General features: G+C 40.8%; 1 protein-coding gene across 5 annotated transcripts in view; it reads right to left on the minus strand.

Moving 5' to 3' along the window:
* PFKFB1 (6-phosphofructo-2-kinase/fructose-2,6-biphosphatase 1) overlaps nt 1-16,334 on the minus strand; it is a 127,935-nt gene that overhangs the window by 21,566 nt on the left and 90,035 nt on the right. For 4 of the 5 annotated variants that reach the window (XM_059157596.1, XM_059157594.1, XM_059157595.1 and 1 more), the window contains exons 2-8: nt 14,545-14,670; nt 10,960-11,053; nt 9,448-9,514; nt 8,478-8,552; nt 7,950-8,006; nt 4,707-4,828; nt 745-952 (exon numbers count right to left, since the gene is read on the minus strand). In XM_059157596.1, the coding sequence (XP_059013579.1) occupies nt 745-952; nt 4,707-4,828; nt 7,950-8,006; nt 8,478-8,552; nt 9,448-9,514; nt 10,960-11,053; nt 14,545-14,670 (749 nt within the window). The remainder of the gene's footprint in view (nt 1-744; nt 953-4,706; nt 4,829-7,949; nt 8,007-8,477; nt 8,553-9,447; nt 9,515-10,959; nt 11,054-14,544; nt 14,671-16,334) is intronic. The other variant, XM_059157593.1, reaches the window with a different exon arrangement.

The following is a 16,334-nucleotide window of genomic DNA, read 5'->3' on the forward strand; positions in this document are numbered from 1 at the left end:
TTATTTTATATCCTTAAGGTGCAGGTTACTATGCTTGGCTGGAGAGAAGAGAATAATGCCACAGTCAGAGATGAGCTAGAACTGGAACAGATTAAGTCCAGGGCACAGTGACCTGCCTGGGAGGGCAGGAAGGGACAGGGGAGGGCTTCCTGGACCAAACCAGGGAGCAGAAGCTGGACCCTGGAAGGAGGTGGGAGAGAGAGGGCAGGAAAAGAGCAGTAACTGGTGGAGAACAAGTGCTGAAAATGGAATGGCCTGAAGTGGGGGTAGGGGTTGTGGCATTAGCCCTGAATAAGGGAGAAAATAGATTCAAGGATGGGGCATATAAGGGCAGCTGTCAGGGCATGTGATGGTCACCAGCTGACAGCAACCTAGGAGAGAAACCTAGGTGGGGAAAACTGCACAAGCAAAGGCACAGAGTTGAGAGAGAGAGGAGAGGAATCAGTCAGGCAAGTGTGAGGGGTGTTCACTGTAATGGGGCTGCAAGAGCAAGCAGATCTGGACAGGCATGAAGTGCCAAGACCAAGCTAACAGACATGCAGATGTTGTTAGCACATGGGAGTCATTCAAGGATGGGTCAAGACTGAGTGACTGATTGGGTGGAAGAGCAGGTGTGACCAGAACCTGCTTTTACCCTGTCACTGACTCCCCCATCCTTAGGACCCAGGCAGTAGCTGTACCATCAGCCACAGCCCACCTGGGCCAGCTTACCCAATGCCTCAGTGTGCCTGGGTCCCTTCTTACCTGCTTTCCCCGAGCTGAGAGGCCAGAGTCACCTCCAATGCGGCCTCTGAGGTTGAGTTCACTCTCTCCATGCCGGCATAGGTAGATGGATCGGGGTGTGACGTGGATGTTCATGAGATAGTAGACTGTGCGGCTCTGGATGTGGTCCTGTACTCGGTTCACCGTGTATCGTGTGCCCACATCGAAGATCTTGATGTAGGAGAGGTGGCTAGGCCAGCCCAAGAAGAAGAAAGTGCAGCTCAGGGGATGATGATGGAGAGGCTGATCCCAAGACAAAGCCCCATCCCCACACCCTGCCTTCAAGCCTCTTCTACAATGTAGCTTTCACCTACCTTTCTGCTATCAAAATGTCATGCTTTGCCCTATTCTGAGTACCTGTTCTAGAGACTTCGCTCCCAAGCACCTTACAGAGCTCACTGGCTGTTACCACCTTCCGCTGTTTCCTTTCTTCAGTTTCAGCTTGATCCAAGCCAACTTTTCACAATCACTTTTTACACTCCAGGGATCTGGGTTCTGTTCTTCATAGTTCACACTCATGACATACTCAGAGAAAAGCAGTAATCCTGTGACCCTGGCTGCCTCCCACATCTTACTGGAAGCTCCTGAATTGTCTACACAATCTTCTAAATCTCAAGCTGAGTTCTGTACCTCTATTCTTTAAGTCCCCTGCTATGATATATTGTATTTGACATCAGACAGGCAGCTACCAGATTGTGTCTGTGCACAGTTGTGTCTGTGTGTGTAGGTCTCTTCTCACTCAGAAAGGGAAAAAAGTTGTTTTTTTCCCCCTATATGTCATGCAGTCAACAAACACACCCTCCTTTGTTCTAACCATTGTCCTTGAGGTGGGGACTCAGCATCTCCCCTTTGGAAGCTCTTCCTTCAATCAAGAACATACACTTGGAAACATGTGACCAATGCTCAACATCCCTTCCATAAACAGTCTCTTAGATGTGCCAAGTATTAGGATGTGGGGATGCAGAGATGGTCCACAACATGGAAATCCTGTGGTCCTTGCTTCAAGCCCCATTTTATCCCCTCAATTCTGTGCTCTAGTCATGAATTAATAACTATACACAGAGTGATAATCAAACTATTCAACAACCTGTCTGCAGAGGAGCTGGGAGTGAGCAACACTAATTAGAGGACTAGAACCATGGAGTAAGTCTTCTGAGGTCCCTGCTGTACCAGGCATGAGTCCTTTAGTTGTTGGACTATATGGAGTTCAAGAAGATCCCTTGGAAGAAGTGGGGAAGGCTGCACCAAAGGGGTGACATACCAGGAACCCTGGATGCACAGTAGCAAAACAAGGTAAATAGAAATAGCTAAATTAACCCAAGGCAGGTAAAGCAGTGGCTGATGGGTTTGGTTTCAGAAAGCCTCCTCTCTGATCTTCCTAGAGATGGCCTTTTAATCTGTATCATACTTAATCATGCCCATCCCTGTCATCTATATCCAATGGTTTCTGCAGGACATTTGCACTTGCTAAGCATTTTCTTTTGTGCATCTGGCAGGGAGTGGGGACTTCGAAATACATGAATCCTCATAATCGTCCTAGGAATCAAGGATTATTAGCTGTGTTTTATAGGAGAGGAAACTGAAGCACAGAGAGTGGAAATGATATGCTTAAGGTTACTCTCTCCAACTATCTTGTCTAAAAGTCTCAGAACCTCGTGGTGGAAAATATCTGATGTAGCCTTGTTGCCTAATTACTGTCTATTCCTGGTGCTAGGTCCTGGGTAGTTCTAGGAGAGCTTTCAACTTCTTGTTTAGTCTGACATTCTATGTACCTGCACACACTGGCCCTGCTTGGCCTCACCTCACAGTCCCATACCCACACCCATGCCCATAATTTCTCTGTTTCAATCTAGCCTTTATGATTTTGCTGGAATATTTTCTAAACTCCCCTACTTTTATTCATATTTAACTACAGTATTCCAAAATGCTGTTCTGTTTGCTTAAAGACATTCCTTTCCTGCTTTCCAAAGCTGAGCTCCTATGTATCCATTCTTTGAGAGCCAACACATTCACTCTCTCTAGGACGTCTTTGAGCCCAGAATCACATGAAGTCATTTAGAGGTGCTTCCCACTGAAAGTAATATATAAGCTAGTGCCTATCTCTACTATGTGAAATCTAAAATAAAAATCATACACTATATTATATGAGGAGGTCCCACGAAATTTTGTGGTTTTTTCCTCCATTTTGACCACATTGATGCTGGTTTTGAAATTAAAATAGTAAACACTTTACAGATTGTTTTATTCCTATTTTTGGTAGCCTCCACCTTTCTGGTACCCCAAACACATGCCTATACTGGGTAAACCTGCTCTTCCACATCTTTCTTCCCAAGCTGAGCTGAGTTTTCTCCTCTGTATTCCTTTAGCCCACTTGGTTTACAATTTCTACAATTCTGATCAACTGCATGTTCATTGGTTTCTCCAACTAAATGTGCATTCTCTCACAGCAGGGACAACCCTTCTCTCTTTGGATTCCTAGGGCACAGCTTTGGCTGGGCCCTGATACATGGATGTAAAAATCTTGAAATAAAGTCAAACTTCAGAATATGTCATCTTTAGGCTTAAACTGATTCATCAAACACTACCTGAGCACCCTCAGAATTCTATGCTGAATACTAGGGGCTTTCTCAATGCTTCTTTCACTTTAGCTCCCCTTCAAGCTCTTTTCAACATATGCTGCTAGCCTGTATGGTGCATTTGTGGAAATTTGAATAAATTACACTTTCCTCAAGAAAGAAACATCCCCACTCCAACACACATGCCTCGGTGAGGAAAACCAGTGTACCCTTGACCTGGTTGTCTTTGCACAGTGAACAGTCTTTACAATTGTATATAAAGTTCCTGCTTCTTGCACCAAGAGTCTAAGCCTCATGTGACACTTCTTTATGATACAGGGATGTGGGAAGAGTAAAATTTGGCTGGAAGAGTGAGATAAGGGTTTGAATAAATGTTCTACTGACTCATTATGTGGCCTTAGTTAAGTCCATGCACAGTTCTGGATCTCAATTTCTCCATCTATGAGCAATGCAGTAACAATACTTGCCTCTTAGGACTTTGGTTGGGCAAAGCTGGAAGGACGTTGTTTAAACTTCCTAAGGTTTTAATAACTATTTGAGGCCTCCTCATACTCGTCATTTGGGGCCATAAGGTTCTAGGTGACCAGAGTCTTCTCGCATCACAACCCATTTTGAGGACTCTGGGAATATCCTATGTCTGAAACTCACATATTCCAGCTAACATGTTTCTAATTTTTAGCTGACATTATGAATGAGAGTTTCATATTTTCATGTGTTTTCCCATATATCAAGGCACTATGGAAGCTATCTGCAGATGGAAACCACCTTTCTTGACAGTATTTATACTCTTATGTACACCACAACTCAAAGAGGCCGGATAATTATTGATTGAAAAGGTACATGGGTTTATGAAAAGAGACATGAGTAGGAGACAAAATATATGGTTAGAATCCTAGTTCTACCCCTTGATTAGTGCTGGGAGCTTGGCAAGTGGTTTCAGCTAAGATTCAATTTCCTCTTCTTGAAAACTTATGAACATAAGATCTATTTTGGCTTCCTTTATATGGGTGCTGAGGGGATTCAATGAAACAAAGAAGGTAACATCCATGTGTGAGGAATGCTTTTGAAAAAAATAAAAGCAACAACTACAGGAGGGAAGAATTTGTTCTTAGAGATCAGGGTCCTGATCTGTTCATATTGGTCAGGAAGGCACTACTTTAACACTCTCATGGACATTTTATATATCAAGGATTTACTACCTCAGACAATTAGAACTTGGAGAGTCCTAAAGGGAAATCATTGATTCTAGCTCCCTGACGTTACAGATAGAGAAGGTGAGACCGAGAAAAGGACATTTCCACAGGTACTAAAAAACATCAAAATAGGGGTAAAGATCTAGTCCTGGATTTTAGGGTTCTGGGTTCTTACCTGTCCAGTTCATCATCCAAGGGTTGGTAGTTGACCTCATAGCATTCAATTCTCTTCAGAAAGTCTTCCAGAACCTTTTCTCGGTCACAGTCTATGTAATCAGGGCTGCCAAGTTTTACTTGCTAGGAAAAGGGAGAACAGAGGAACTGTTAGAGACAGAGACTCTAACAGTGAACTTTGGAAGTGCCCTTAGAGATCACTGAGTACAACATCCCTCATCATAAAGATGAGGAAATTGAGACTTAGACAAAAGGTCTTGCCAAGTTACAAATCAGTCAATTAAAGAGAATTTAGAATGTGTGACTCCTTATGCTTTATTTCGATGTGATTAAACAAGGTCTGTTATATTGTACTCAGTTCTAGAGAACACGGTGTTTAAGAAGAATATTTAAAAGAAGATGTGGGTTGGTTAATTGAATTTAAATGAAAAAAGAAGATGTGGTGTATATCTATATCTATATTACTCAGCCCTTAAAAAGATGAAATCTTACCATTTGCAACAACATAAATGGAACTAGAGGGTATTTTTTAAAAAGATTTTATTTATTTATTTGACAGAGAGAGATCACAAGTAGGCAGAGAGTCAGGGGGAAGCAGACTCCCCACCGACTCCCCGCCGAGCAGAGAGCTGGATGCAGGGTTTGATCTCAGGACCCTGAGATCATGACCTGAGCTGAAGGCAGAGGCTTAACCCACTGAGCCACCCAGGTGCCCCTGGAACTAGAGGGTATTATGCTGAGTCATAAGGAATAAGAATAAGAAATAAGCCAATCAGATAAAGACAATTATTGTATGATTTCTTTAAATAATATTTTATTTATTTGAGAGAGAGCAAGCGTGAGCAGGGGGAATGGGCAGAAGAAGAGGGAGAAGCAGACTCCCTGTTGAGCAGGGAGCCCAATGCAGGACTCAATTCCAGGACTCTGGAATCATGACCTGAGCTGAAGGCAGATGCTTAAAAGACTGAACCACCCAGGTGCCCTGATTTCACTCATATATGGAATTTAAGAAACAAATCAGAAGATCATAGGGGAAGGGAGGGGAAAATAAAATCAGAGAGGAAGACAAATCATAAGTGACTCTTAATCTCACAAAACAAACTGAGGGTTGCTGGGGGGAGGGGGATTGGGAAGAAGGGGGGTGGGGTTATGGACATTGGGGAGGGTATGTGCTTTGGTGAGTGCTGTGAAATGTGTAAACCTGGCGATTCACAGACCTGTACCCCTGGGGATAAAAATATATTATATGTTTATAAAAAAATAAATAATTAAAAAAAGAGACTCTTAACTATTGTAAACAAACTGAGGTTTGCTGAAGGGGAGGCGGATGGGGGGATGGGGTAACTGGGTGATAAGCATTAAGAAGGGCACTTGGTGTAATGAGCAATGGTTGTTATATGCAACTGATGAATCACTAACTCTACTTCTGAAACTAATACTACACTGTATGTTAATTAATTGAATTTAAATTAAAAAATTAAAAAGTTATAAAAGAGGATCAGAAATTGTGATGTGAGAAATGGCCAAAGAAGAGGAACAGGAGATTTTGGCCAGGGGTCATAATGGCATACTGTATTGAGTGTTGAATGAGAGAACATGGCATGTTGGCTTTAAATTTCTGAAAGGTTAATGTCTCTTAATTCCCCATGCTTATCTTCTCCACCCACATTTGTTATCTCAGTGAATGGTGCTATCACCCATTCAGTTACCTGAGCCTAGAAAAAATATGGGCGTCATCCTAGATGCATCTTCATCCCTCACCTCTCAGCAGGCACAAGACCCTCTCCATTCTATCTTCTAAATATCCCTCCTATTGATTTCCATTCTCTCTTGCCTGGACACTTACTCTAGCTTTGTGACTAGTTACTCTTGTCTACAGTCTTGTTATTTCTGATGTATTCCTCATACTAGCAGCCAGAAAGATATTTTTTAACATGCCCATCTGACCATGGCATTCCCGTGCTTAAAACTCTTCACCATTTTCTTATATCCTTTAAGGCACAGTGTGAACTATTTTAGCAGGTGACCCATTTGTAATAATTGATTCCAAAATAATTTCTTCATCTCATCTCCCATTGCACTTCTATTCCTCTACACACTTTGCTCTAGACAACTTGAACTTCTTATAGTTCTGTGGAGATACAGTAATTAGTATATGCTATTCCTTTATATCCAATTCTTCACCTGTCAAATTCCATTTGCATTCTTCAAGATTCAGGCCAGCTATTGCTTTCATTGTTAAGTCTTCCCTGGTACACATCTATCCCTCCCATGCAAGGCTAGGTATTCAACAGTGTTCTCCCAGAGCCTCCTTTATTTCTTCATCTCAGCCCAGACATACAGTTATGTCTATAAACTTGTCAGTATCTCCAAGTATTTCTCACTAGACTGTGAGATCAAGGGCAGCATTCTCCTCTATGTCCTGAGTACACAGAATGGCCCAGTACAGTTGTATATATTAAATTTTTGTTGAATCAGTAAATGGATAGATGGAAGGGTGGATGAATAACACGGGTTGGAAATGTTCTATGCCCTAAGAGACAAAAATACGACTAATCAATTAAAACTTCAGGGAGGCAAATTTCAGCTTGATTGGACTGCATTTGATGAAGAAATGAGTCTCTTTTTATTGGAGGTATGAAAAGAAAATATAGACAAATATTTAGCTGAGATTTCAACTATGTGATGGAGGGTTAAGGGAGGTAACCTATAAGGTCTCTTCTGTCCCTGAGCTCCAGTAATTTCATGAAACAAGGAACAGTAAAATGTGTCAGATGACCCAGTTCTAGAGCACATGTCCAGAATCTAAAAGCAGTTACATTTCTGATACAAGCCTGAGGTCCAGTCCCACTTCTACTTCTTTCTGGTTGTATGAGGCTTTGAAAAACTCTTCTCTTAGAATCTGTTTCCTCTCTCCAACAATGAAATGATTCCTAACATGCAGGTTGTTGTAACAAATCAGTAAGAGTCAAGTTTGGTGCCCAGTGTATATTAATGACTCTATATTATGGCTTCTTTAAATTTCATAGGGTTATTGTAGAATAGGAAGGTCAGGAAATACTTCCTACAGGAAGTAGGAAGAATAGTTAGGAGTAGGAATAGGAATCTTAGGAATAGGAATAAGAATAGGAATAGGAATAGGAAGCTCAGAGAAGAATATCACCTTTAATAACCTCATAGAGGTCTTTTATGTGTTACTCAAGCCTGAGGAAAAGTAAAGAGGAAAGGGTAAGGTACTCCTTACCCTGATGTTTTCTGCAATGATGCCAGGGTCATTACAGATGGACTCAATGAAAAAGACCTATAAGAGAGAAAGAAGAGAAATTTCCAGCAGGGAATTATATTTAGTAGGGCCAAACATAGCTTCACCTCTTCTCAGTGACTTTGAGTCATCCCTAGGGGCATCTATGACAACATAATTTCATACAGTGTTACTTTTCAGGATTCTGAGTTTTATGAGACATACTGACTCAAAACTGAATGACCCTAGATTATCTTTTATGTTTTTACTTCTTATATATGCTTTTTGTAGTAGTTCTCTTCCCTCCTTTCTCATTTCCACCCCCACGGTGTCTGCCTGTCAGCAATTATGTTCCATTGTCCAATATGGCACCTCTTTCCTGTTCTGTTTTGTTGCTTTTGTGATCTGGAAAGCCATATAACCAAATTACAATGTTGAACTTGAATTTGTAGTTGATTTGGCAGATTAGAGTCCTCTAGTTTGCCTACTATATTAAGTATGCTGTAGATGACAGTGGGAATGTTACTATACCTTGTAACCATGTTCTTTAGCAAACTGCAGAATTAGTGACCGTCGTTCTCTGGTTGTGTTGGTGGCATCAAAAACCTAGAGGCCAATGATGAAATTGGTTTACTCTGAATCTGGTTTTGGGAGAACACCTACTCCTTGGCTATCCTTGTGCTAGGTGGAGGGCTTCCAGTAAAACATAGATCTTGATTGAGTTTTGAAGAATAGGAAGGACTTGAAATAATTGATTTATGCCAATTTCTTAAGCATTCATTGAGTGCTTGCTGTCAGTCCAGAAATGTAACAGACTGTAGGTATAAATAAGAGGAAAATTATAAGTTTTTACTAGGGTAATTTTATAGGTAAAATAACCAATGCTTAGAGGAAGGATTTGCTTTAACCAAGGCCACCAAGAGTTGCTAACAGAGCAGAGTAGAATGGATCCTCTCAACTCCTAGTTGAGGCTTCCTCTTTCCTATCACTTTGGAGCTCTTCAAGAACAAGAAACAACTCTCTACCTTCAGCACCTAAGGTGGAACAATTTGAGACTATTTTATCCTTTTAGAATTCACAAATTTTACCCCAAGCATCTATGAGTGTAAATTGACTAGACATTTAAGTAAGTCTCTAGAACTAAAAAATGTTTGTACTGTAGTCTTAAACTATACTGTAGTCTTTCTGAATTGTTGGGCGTGGGGTGGTAAAGCACAGTGGTTAAGAGTGTAGATTTTGGACCTATGTAACCTGAATTCTAGTTTTGGCCTTGTTGTAGTCATGCTGTGCCACCTTGGGAAATAATTCAATCTCTCTGTACCATTTTTCTGGGCTATAAAATGGAGTATAAAAACAATGCCTGTCTCATGGGAGAGGGGGGAATTAAATTAATATGTGCAAAGTTCTTAGAATAGTGTATAGAACATAGTAAATGCTCAGTACATACTAGGGGCCTTCATTCTGGCAGAAATTTGAAGAAAAAAAATGCAAAATTCCTTACCGCAACATGACCTTCCTCATGGCTGAGATAGTCATGGACATCCTTCAGGGCTGCCAGGGCACACTGCCTGAAAAGGATGGAGAAAGAAACAGAGACAATCCCTGTCCCCAAGATGAGTTCCTCTCTATGTCCTTCCATCATCTTTTGCACCATCTCTCAGAAATTTCATGTTAAATTATTCATCTATGAAACATTTACACAGGGTATCTTATGTTGTAGGCACCATGACAAGCACAAGACAGGTCACACAGTTGAAAGTGGTTCTGTGTGCACATCTTAGGGGGAGGCATAAAGTGACATATCCAGGAAAAAAGGATAAATGACAGAGTCATAATATTAAAAAAACAACACTTGAGGGGGTAGAACACAAGTGGAACTGGTCCTTAAACCCAGGTAGAGATTGAGTATATAGTCTGTGAAGTAGAAGGCATTCCTGGAATGGGTAATAGTACAAGCACAGGTATGATGGTGGCAATATGTTTATGCATTTGGAAAAAATGTTTAGTGGTTACTCTTTGTTGGGTTCTATTATAAGGGCGTGGATCAATAAATGAGACCTAGGTTCTGTTCTGGAAGTGCTGTGTCTTGTAAAGGAGAGAGAACTTGAGATTAAATAAATGGTATTGGACCTGCAATTGCACTACTGGGTATTTACCCCAAAGATACAGATGTAGTGAAAAGAAGGGCCATCTCTACCCCAATGTTTATAGCAGCAATGGCCACGGTCACCAAACTGTGGAAAGAACCAAGATGCTCTTCAACGGATGAATGGATAAGGAAGATGTGGTCCATATACACTATGGAGTATTCTGCCTCCATCAGAAAGGATGAATACCCAACTTTTATATCCACATGGACGGGACTGGAAGAGATTATGCTGAGTGAAATAAGTCAAGCAGAGAGAGTCACTTATCATATGGTTTCACTTATTTGTGGAGCGTAACAAATAGCATGGAGGACAAGGGGGGATGGAGAGGAGAAGGGGGTTGAGGGAAATTGGAAGGGGAGGTGAACCATGAGAGACTATGGACTCTGAAAAACAATCTGAGGGTTTTGACAGGGCGGGGGGTGGGAAACAGGTGGGAACCAGGTGGTGGGTATTAGAGAGGGCATGGATTGCATGGAGCACTGGGTATGGTGCAAAAACAATGAATACTGCTTTGCTGAAAAGAAATAAAATAAAATAAAATAAAATTTAAATAAATAAACAAACAAATAAATAAATAAATGGTATTGGAGAGACTGGAATGGGCCAAGCTATTGACATCCTTAAAGGCTCAGACTCTTAGATTTTCCACTCTCTCCTGTAAGGAATAGGAGACATTTTCTTTATAAGTTCTTAAGTAGGGGATGGTTTTGGGTATAGTAGGGAAAGAATTTTTCCAATCACCATTTGAGACTCTAGAAGGCCTCCTTTTTAACCCAAATTACTCTGCTCTACACCCCCGTTATCTGAACAAAGCTGTCTTTCAGCCAGGGTCAGCTCTGATCTCTAAAATATTAGAAACTTACTTCCTTATATGTAGGGCCTCCATGTTGTCTGGAAGAAAAAATTCGTAGTTCTTGTAGCTCACTGCCTCTCGTCGGTACTGGCCTAAATTAAACACTGAAAGCAGGGAGGTCTGGTGAAGGGATTGTAAAGATTCTAGTGGAAAAATATGTCAGTGCTGGGAGAGATTTCAGAGATGGAAGGAGGTATAGTTTGTAGTTATATAATATGCTTTTAAAGCTTTAAATTATGGTTACCATCTCATTTATTCCTCACAACAACTCAGCAATATAGGATTTACAATCCCATTTTACAAATGAAGAAACTGAAGTTCAGAGAAAGGAAGTAATTTTCATAGTTAATAAATGGAAAGCTGGGATTAAAACCCAGGCCTGTTTGGCTCCAAAGCTAGTGGATTTTGTGCTATTCTATTTTTTATAAATTCTAATGCTTTCAATGCTCTACTGTATTGGAAAAACAAGGAAACAGATCCAATGAGTAATCAATCACTAAGTATCAAACAGTGAGTCAGCAGATAATAGAACTAGACTGGACCTCCTGAATCCTAGTCCAATGTTATTACATTTTCCAGTATCATGATAGAGAATCTAAATTTATTGCCCTCTCTAGGCTATATTTTCCCATTAGTAATAGTGAAAAATCTGACAGAAGGTAAGGAAAAGAGGGGAAAGAGGATAAAGGGACCAATGCAATATTTCATTAATCCATTCAATGCGCATCCATTCTGATGCGCATTCTGACACACGCTGTAAAGTGGATATGAGTTCTGAGGTCTCAAAGATAGATGAGATATGCATTATGGGGCCCCAAGGAGCTCACAATCCAGCAAAAACTGACAGTAAACCAGCAAACATAGAGTTCCCACACAGTTTGTTGAGTTCTCCAATAGGCACTCAAAAGAATAAGGGGGAAGGACAGACTAACTACACTTGGAGTAATCTAAGATGATTTGTGGAGAAAGCAACATTTGAGTCAGTCTTTTTTTTGTTTTTTAAAGATTTTATTTATTTGACATACAGAGATCACAAGTAGGCAGAGAGGCAGGCAGAGAGAGAGAGGAGGAAGCAGGCTCCCTGCTGAGCACACAGCCCAATGCGGGGCTTGATTTCAGGACCCTGAGATCATGACCTGAGCCGAAGGCAGAAGCTTTAACCAACTCAGCCATCCAGGCACCCCTTGAGTCAGTCTTTTTCAGAAGGCAGCCCTTTTATAGGCAACCAAGGGGGTTGGGAGTGGGGAATAAAGACATTTCAGGTAGAGGAACACCATAAGCAAAGGTATAACATTGGCAGAAGGCAGAACGTATTTGGGGGATGGGGAGTCATTCACTGTGACTGAAGCCCGTGATGCTGACAGGGACAGATTGTGGAGGACTTTGAACAACAGGCCAAAAAACTTGGGTTTAAACCTGTAGACCAAGAAGACCCTTGGAGGCTGTAGGTGTGGTAAGCTTTATGCTTTGAAGCATGACTCTGAAGCTTTGTGCTCTGTGAAATGGACTGGACTGGAGCAGATGGAACGCATGTGCATTAGGGCACAGACCCATGCACCACCATCCCATGTTCCCCTAACATCCAGCAGAAGCTACTTGGAGACTGCAGTCCTCCGCAAATACTATTCTTTCTCTGCTCTTCTGCTAGTGTTCTACTTTTCCCACAGGACCAAGCTCAAATATATTCCATCTAGAAGTTTCTCTGCCTTCCAGTTGGTGATTTCCTCTGTGAGCCCCCTCGGTACCCTGCTCTAGGATTCCTTAAGTGATCATGAGGTGTCAGTATGCGTCCCAGCCAGATAGAAGACTCTTCAAGGACAGGGTGTGAATCTCATTAATTTTTACATCTTCAATGTCTAGCATGGATTTTGGCACATAAAAAACTATTAGGGAAAACTTCACTAGTGAATTAGAGAAGGAAAAGAAGAGATATGAGAAAGAAAGGAGGAGAGTTGAAGAAAGGGAGGGAAGTATGCAGATACATAAGGTGCTGGGATGGGCAAGAGAAAGGTGAGATAAATAATGGAGAAAAGGTGAGTATAGGGCCAATGTGGGATTAGTTTTTCTTCCCATCAGTAGAACCAAGTAGCAGACCTGGCACAGTGAGTGTCAGGCTTTGGAAATAACCAGACGTGGGCTCATTTCCTGGTTCTGTCACTGGGTGGCCATGTGCCTTTAGAGGTCCTACACCTCTTGGGCATTAATGTAATCAACTGTGGAATAATGATAATACTAGTTTCTTTTTCATGGGCATTATAGAACTTAAAAAAATAGATGTTAGTTCTTTGAGGATAGGCATCCTATTCTACTTGTCTTTGCTCAATATCCAACAAGGGCTTTGTCACAGCTATGTGCTCATTGAATAGTTCATGATTGAATAAATAAATGCCCAAGCAGAACTGTTTGCTGCACTGGGGAGCAGTGCTCCATTTCACAAGGGGGGGTCTAAGTACTTGCTTAGTGTACCAGCCAAGGGGGAACATAGCCCCAATAAAATTTTCAGATAAGTTGATATTCACTGGAAGCATCAATATAGTCATTTGAGATAAATATAAACACTGGAAGGTTAAGACCTTCTTAACATTACTGTTTTTATTCTGAATTGTATATGATATGGGGACACCCTATCTCTTACTGTTTAAAGCATCTGAATGTCTTAATCTGGTCACACTTCAGAGAGGGAAAGGAATATGACCTGGTCCCCTGCCCCCAGAACAACTCCTGGTGAGAGACCCAGGCACACACTGCAACAACACACTCTATAATTAGTGTTGGCATAGAGAGTGCTGTCAGGAGGTTTGGTATGGGAGCCCAGATAAGCAGTCTTCTTAGGGGGAACAGAGCAATCAAATAGGAATGGGGATACAGGTTGTAGGTGGGCAGAGAAATCAAATGGGGAATGGGAGAGAGCAATTACTCAATAACTGGTAGTAAGCAGAAAAGAGACCACACTAAAGAGAATGGAAAATTGGAAACGGGAAGTGAAGGAGGAGTTTGGCAGGTATGGAAGGAGGACTTTCTGGAGGTGGAAAAAGGCAGGACCACTTCCAGGTGGGAAGTAGAAGTCAACAAGCTCAGACCTAAAGAGAGGCACCTTCTGAACTCCAAAAGATGAGGTGGGTGAAGGTGCCCAACTTTAGTGAAGACCCTCTGGGAACCTCTGGGCTGTGGCTTCAATATGCTTGATTCTACATACCCTAAGACTTGAAGAAAACCTTAAGGTTTTGAATAAATGGTAATGTTAATAAAAGTAGTAATATTGGTGTGGCAAGAATAATAATAATGGTAATAAAAATAGTATGTTACTCATAGGATTATGTTAAGGCCTTGTAAAACTGGAGGTCCCTGAGAACAGACATTTAATCTCACTAGTTTTCCTATACCTATTACCTAGAATACTGTGAGGCATAGAGTATGTTCTCAAGGTACTATAAAACTTTTAAGAGTGTGGTGGTGGTGTTAGTAGAAGTAGTAGTAATCTGAAGATTGGTAATAATGGTTTGAGGTGTTCCTGATACTGAGGGAATGCCTGCTACCTTAACCTTTAGCCAGTGGGAGGTAATGGGCTATAGAACAAAGGGTTTCAGAGACATACCTTTAGTTGGTGTTCCTATCCAGTTGAGATATCTTGTGAGCTTCGTGGAGATATAGGTCTTTCCTCGAGCTGGTAAACCCACCATGATCACCATTGTGGGGGAATTGGTAAACTGGGGTATTGATGCTGAAAGATAAACAGAATCTCAAAAACTCATTCCCAGGTTCCCATTCTCTTCTGTTATCAGCTCAGGGATGTTGAATTGGGAAAACAACTAACCTACCATTATAAGAATAATAACAAAAACCTGGAAATTTTCAAACTGACTTCTGAATTCTTCCGAAAACTGAGATTACAGTGTGAACAGCTAAACCCAATCTATAGAGACAGGCAGGCATCTGCAGGGAGCAACAGAGCAGGTGTTTGCTTATCTTTCAACATATAAACTCATAAGAACACTGAGCTAAAAATTTATAATAAATTGCTAAATGTTCATTGTGGGCTAGTGTGAGACTATGAAGCCCCTGGGGCTGAAGACATAGGTGGTTTTGCATCCTCTAGGAATTCCACCAGTTACAGAAGAATCTTGAAAAAGATGTCCTATAGTTCTGGTTTGGAGAGGAAAACAGAATAGCAGCCATTGCTGAAATTGTGCCCAGGCCATTCTCCCTTTGTATTCTATGAAACAAAAGCCTTAGTCTTCGCAGAGAAAGGGAATGCAACTGTAGTTTGAGAGCACTGGTGGAAATTAACTGCAGCTGACAGAGTGGAATGTCCAATACTATTGAAACTCTGCTGAGACCAATCTACTCCATCTCCCTAAAAGAAAATAAGACTTCATCTGAAGAAAGAAGGGCAACAGAAATTGAGGACACTGGTAGAAACTCACTACACCTGGAGAAGGAAAGTGGAAGAAAAATGCTGTAGCCCAGAAGGCATAGGAATATGCACTAGGCCCACCATTATAGTTAAAGAGGAGCCAGGAACACATGGGAAGGTCACACCTCCAGGACTGAGGATAAGCCTGCCTAAGACTGAGGCTTAATCAGATTAACATGAAATGTCAGTAGTTCCCTTTTCCCTATTACCAGGCTAAAATAAGTAAAATAATAGAAGACTACACCTTCAAAAGAAGAGAAAGATAATTGTCCCCAGAGAGCAACTCAAAGGGAAGAATCAAGGAAAGAAAAAAATCTTCTGGAGACAAAGAAATCATCAGTATCAGTCTCAGTTATGGTGCTCATATTGGGACTCTCAGGCAGGGAATTTAAAATAGCTATGACTAATAAGTTAAAAGCTTTATTGAAAAGGTAGACCGCATGCAAGGTCAGATAAATAATTTCAGTATGGGGATGGAAAGTATAAGAATCAAATGTAAATGCAAGAGAAAAGCACAGTAATGGATCTGAGGAATGTCTTCAATGTTCTCAAAAATGAACATAACATAGCTGAGAAATATATGAACTTGAAGATAGATCAGTAGAAATTACACACCCTAAAATGTAGGCAGAAAAAATACTAAAAACAAACAAAACAAAGCAACCCAGAACAAAATATCCAAGAACTTTGAGAAAGTATCAAATAGTGTAATATGTATGTAACCTATAAATAACCCATAAATATCATATATATATATAATTAGAATATATTATATATAGAATGTAATATATATGTAATTAGAATAATGGAATGAGAAGAGGGAGATAATGGGAAAGAAGAAATATTTGAAGAAAGAACTGCCAAAATTTTCCAAAATTGAGTTATTGACAACAAACCACAGATTCCAGCATCTCAAAGAATACTAAGAAGCATAAATAAAACTTTAAAAAGAAGCACACCACACCTAGACA

This window comes from Mustela lutreola, chromosome X (genome assembly GCF_030435805.1).
Source record: "Mustela lutreola isolate mMusLut2 chromosome X, mMusLut2.pri, whole genome shotgun sequence".
NCBI lineage: Eukaryota > Metazoa > Chordata > Mammalia > Carnivora > Mustelidae > Mustela > Mustela lutreola.